Here is a 4,007-nt window from a genome sequence, read left to right as displayed (position 1 = left end):
GAGCAGCTCCAGGGGGGTTTAAGGGATGCACCTGAGCCAGGCTGCCCTGAGCTGATCAAAACCTTCAATTTGGCTTTAAAGTGCCCTGAACAAAAGCTGGAGCTCGGATTCTTTGTGTAGAACGTTCTACAGTCCACAGCTGGAACTGGGCACTGATGGAACTGGCACAGCTGGAACTGAGAACTGATGGAGCTGGCACAGCTGGAACTGGGCACAGCTGGAACTGAGCACAGCTGGAACTGGCACAGCTGGAACTGGGTACAGCTGGAACTGGCACAGCTGGAACTGGGCACTGATGGAGCTGGGCACAGCTGGAACTGGGCACAGCTGGAACTGAGCACAGCTGGAACTGAGCACAGCTGGAACTGGCACAGCTGGAACTGGCACAGCTGGAACTGAGCACTGATGGAGCTGGCACAGCTGGAACTGGCACAGCTGGAACTGGCACAGCTGGAACTGGGCACAGCTGGAACTGGCACAGCTGGAGCTGGGCACGGCTGGAACTGGGCACAGCTGGAACTGGGAACAGCTGCAACTGAGCACAGCTGCAACTGGCACAGCTGGAACTGGGCACCCCTGCTCTCTCCTGCTGCTGTGAGAGCAGATTTAGATTCGTGATGGGACTCGGGTTCCTTTTCCCTCTCACTTGGCTCGGGATGGGACTCGGGTTCCTTTTCCCTCTCACTTGGCTCGGGATGGGACTCGGGTTCCTTTTCCCTCTCAATTCTGTAACTCGAGGCTGACACTCAGTGGCCGAGAGGATTTTTTTTTCTTCCCTGCTCTGATTTTTCAAGAGCTCCCTGGGGTGGAATCACCTCCAGTGGCTGCCCTTGGCTGATCTGAACCTGCCCAGAGGATGATGAGGCTCCTGCACAGCTCTCAGTGCTTTGATGGCATTGAGTGCCTCAGCTCTGGGCTGTCCTGGCATTTTTGTTAAAGACGAAATAATCTTGATTGTAAAGATTTGAGCAACAGGAATTCCAGTCTTGCTTTATGTCAGGAACAGAACAACTCTGTAAATCCCACAAAGGAGACTCATTTTCCCCTGAAAAAGGTAAATTCACTGCTTTGCACTTTTTTTTTTTTTGCTTCTGCCTTTTGTGCCCCCTGAATCAAAACTTTTAATGTGAGGAATCTTTCCCTGAGCAGGGAAGGAAGGTCCTGGCTGTGAGTGCCTCGTGTACCCCAACCCTGGGGCTTGTCCAGGTGTGCTGAGCCCTGAAAGGGCTCAAATGGAACAGAACATTTTCATGGAGATGTTCTCAGATGGAAAAGGGCAGAGGAACGACAAACAGGCCAGAGTTACTCCATGATTAAGGAATTTAATTGATAGCTCTGCTCACCAATTGATCTGTTTCACTAAATCCTCAGGAAGGAAGCTGATGGAGGAGGAGATGCCAGGGAATGACTCAGGATTGGTTTTGGACAGCTGGGATGAGGACAGGTGTGATTTACACAAAGTTCTCATTGTGGCAGTATTTGAGGGCCAGGTACTGAAGGACATCGAGTTTGATGCACGATCCCAGGCTGAACTGTGGCCCTTCAAAAACAAGAGAAGAAAAACAATCACCAGGAGACAGCGAGCAGGATGCTGTTAAATGCTCTAAATGTTCAATATTTCATATTTTCACAGCCTTTAACACCTGGCACAGGCCCTTGGCTTCTGTCACCTGTGGTGGAAGAGCAGCAATTGTGAATCCCCAAGGAATAAATGCCAGCTCACTCAGAGACAGAATTTCTCTGCTTGCACTCACCTGAACTTGGTAAAACAAGAATTTCTCTGCTTGCACTCACCCTGAACTTGGTAAAACAAGGATTTCTCTGCTTGCACTCACCCTGAACTTGGTAAAATAAGGATTTCTCTGCTTGCACTCACCCTGAACTTGGTAAAACAAGAATTTCTCTGCTTGCACTCACCCTGAACTTGGTAAGCCACGTAAGTTGAGAGTCCCCTGCAGGTGTAGAAAATGTCTGGTCCATATGAACCGAGGTCACGAATAATTCTCTTGACGAGGGTGAAGGTGATCTCCTTTGTAGGAGCTCTTGGATGATTCTGGTTCTAATCAGATCAAAATAACACCAAATCGCAGCATTCAGCAAGATCAGTGCCCTGACCCATTTAACCTCAGGAATATTCCTAGTTTCAGTTGTTATAAACATTTTAAGAATAATCTGAGCTACAAACATTTAAACCCTCCATGCATCTGAACAAGAGCATTCCAATTTTTAAAAGTTTAAGGTTGCATTGTTGTAAAATGTCATTGAAATTGATAAAAACATCTGGTTGATGGTGTGATGAACCTGATATTTAAAGTGCCTGTTGGTTTTGAGAGCAGCAAGGTCTCCCACACCAGTTTAATTTGCATTAATTACCATTTTCCCTGCTCATTTTCAGCCTTACCCTGATGTCTGCAGCCAGCTGGGGGAGTGAATCAAAGCTGGGCATCTCTGTTCTGTTCATTATGGAAAGGTAGCAAGCTCTCTCTGGCAGCACTTTGGTGGCCATAAAGCCCTGTAAAATAAAGTTATTGAGAGTTTGGAGTTTAATCATTAATATTGGGATTTTATACATATTTTAAATAGTAATTAGCCAGTTTTTCCTGAATGGATGAGGCAGTCTCTGAACCCCTCTCTCTCTCTGCTCACAGTGTCATAGTTCCAGATGGTTTTCCAGGATCCTTGGTTGCTCCTCTGCTCAATGCTTGCCACGAGCCATTTCCTATTGATGGTCAGAATCTGGTAGGCTCCACCAATGGAGATTTTCCTGCTCACTTCAGTCTGTTGATGCTAAAAAAGCAAATGAAGGAACACTTGGGCTTTCCAGTGATTATCTCCCCGAGGTTTTGGAGGAAGGAAAGGCTCAAGGAGATCTCCTGGAGCAGGGAACGTGGAGCAGCCATTCCCGTGGAAATTGGTCACTGCACTCACCTGATCAGCAAGGGCTGGGGTCAGGAGGAGCCCAAGGAGGACCACAGCCAAAATCTGAAATGAAAATCAAATCCAGAAGTGTAACTGCAGCTCTGGCTGACAAATCTGGCCGTGAGAAGCCTCCTTCCCTTTTCCTAATCTGAAGTTTCAGGGTTCTCCTTGTTTGGAAATGGAAATCTTTTCCATTTCTTCTGCTCTGGCATTGCAGGGAAGGGCTGGATCCAGCAGAGCTCCAGCTGTGCAAAAGCCTTGGCAGGGATGGGCTGGGCTTTCTGTTTGCTGAATAATGGACAGCCAAGCCCTGGAGGAGAAATCCTCCCCTGCTCAGCTCCTCTGGGGAACAGGGGCTGAGCTGCTCCTTCTGCAGGAGCAAAATGTCCCCAGAGAAAACCTCAGTGCTCCAGAGGGGCAGAAACCCTTGTGAGGGATAAAGGAATGGGTTTGAATCAAAGTTTGAGTTTATAAGGAAGAAAAGCATGCATACTTACAGGGAGATTCATCCTGACTGCAGAGCTGATGCTGCTGAAGGCAGAATAAATGATGTGAGCCTCCCACCTTTTATTTGTTTTCAGAATTAGGTGTGGAGGGGCTGGATGCTGCAATAAAATTATTTTTTCATTTGTTTCCCTGTCACTTGCCCCTGGAAATTATTTCCTGGTGTAACTATTTGATAAACACGGGGATTGTACTTTTGAGAATTTTGACCTGCTGGAGTCTGATGATTGTGAGGCAGGAATCTGTTGGTAGGCAAAAAAAAAATGAAATAGGTTTTATTTCCTTCTCCAGCAATGCCATGTGTGTGCTGTGTTCTCCTGCTCAAGCATAACCCCATGATTGAGTGATGTGAACTTTCATTTTGCTGCTCTGTGCAGCTTTTCCTGACGTTCCAGTTTTTGGAATGGATTAAAGGAGCTGAGGATTCCCAGCAGGGTTTCACTCAGTGAAGCATTTGCTCCAGAAGCTGAGTTTTGGGGAATTATTGCTCCTGGGGATCAGATGGAAGTGGAGATGATTTCTGGCTGTCAGTGCTGCTGTGCCAGAGTTTATATTCAGATTTTCCCCTGAGCTGGTGCTGGTGA

At 47.3% G+C, this 4,007-nt stretch overlaps 1 protein-coding gene across 1 annotated transcript; it reads right to left on the bottom strand.

The window, feature by feature from the left end:
- Window positions 1-1,451: 1,451 nt before the first annotated feature.
- On the bottom strand, window positions 1,452-3,428 carry GKN1 (gastrokine 1). The gene is given in 6 exon segments (XM_058859107.1): window positions 1,452-1,540; window positions 1,918-2,059; window positions 2,402-2,512; window positions 2,647-2,787; window positions 2,929-3,033; window positions 3,417-3,428. Coding segments are annotated over 6 exon segments (600 nt in total).
- Window positions 3,429-4,007: the final 579 nt, after the last annotated feature.

This window comes from Poecile atricapillus, chromosome 29, assembly GCF_030490865.1.
Source record: "Poecile atricapillus isolate bPoeAtr1 chromosome 29, bPoeAtr1.hap1, whole genome shotgun sequence".
Classification (NCBI taxonomy): domain Eukaryota; kingdom Metazoa; phylum Chordata; class Aves; order Passeriformes; family Paridae; genus Poecile; species Poecile atricapillus.
The sequence above is the reverse complement of the archived record's forward strand: the minus strand, read 5'-3'. Positions and strand labels throughout refer to the sequence as shown.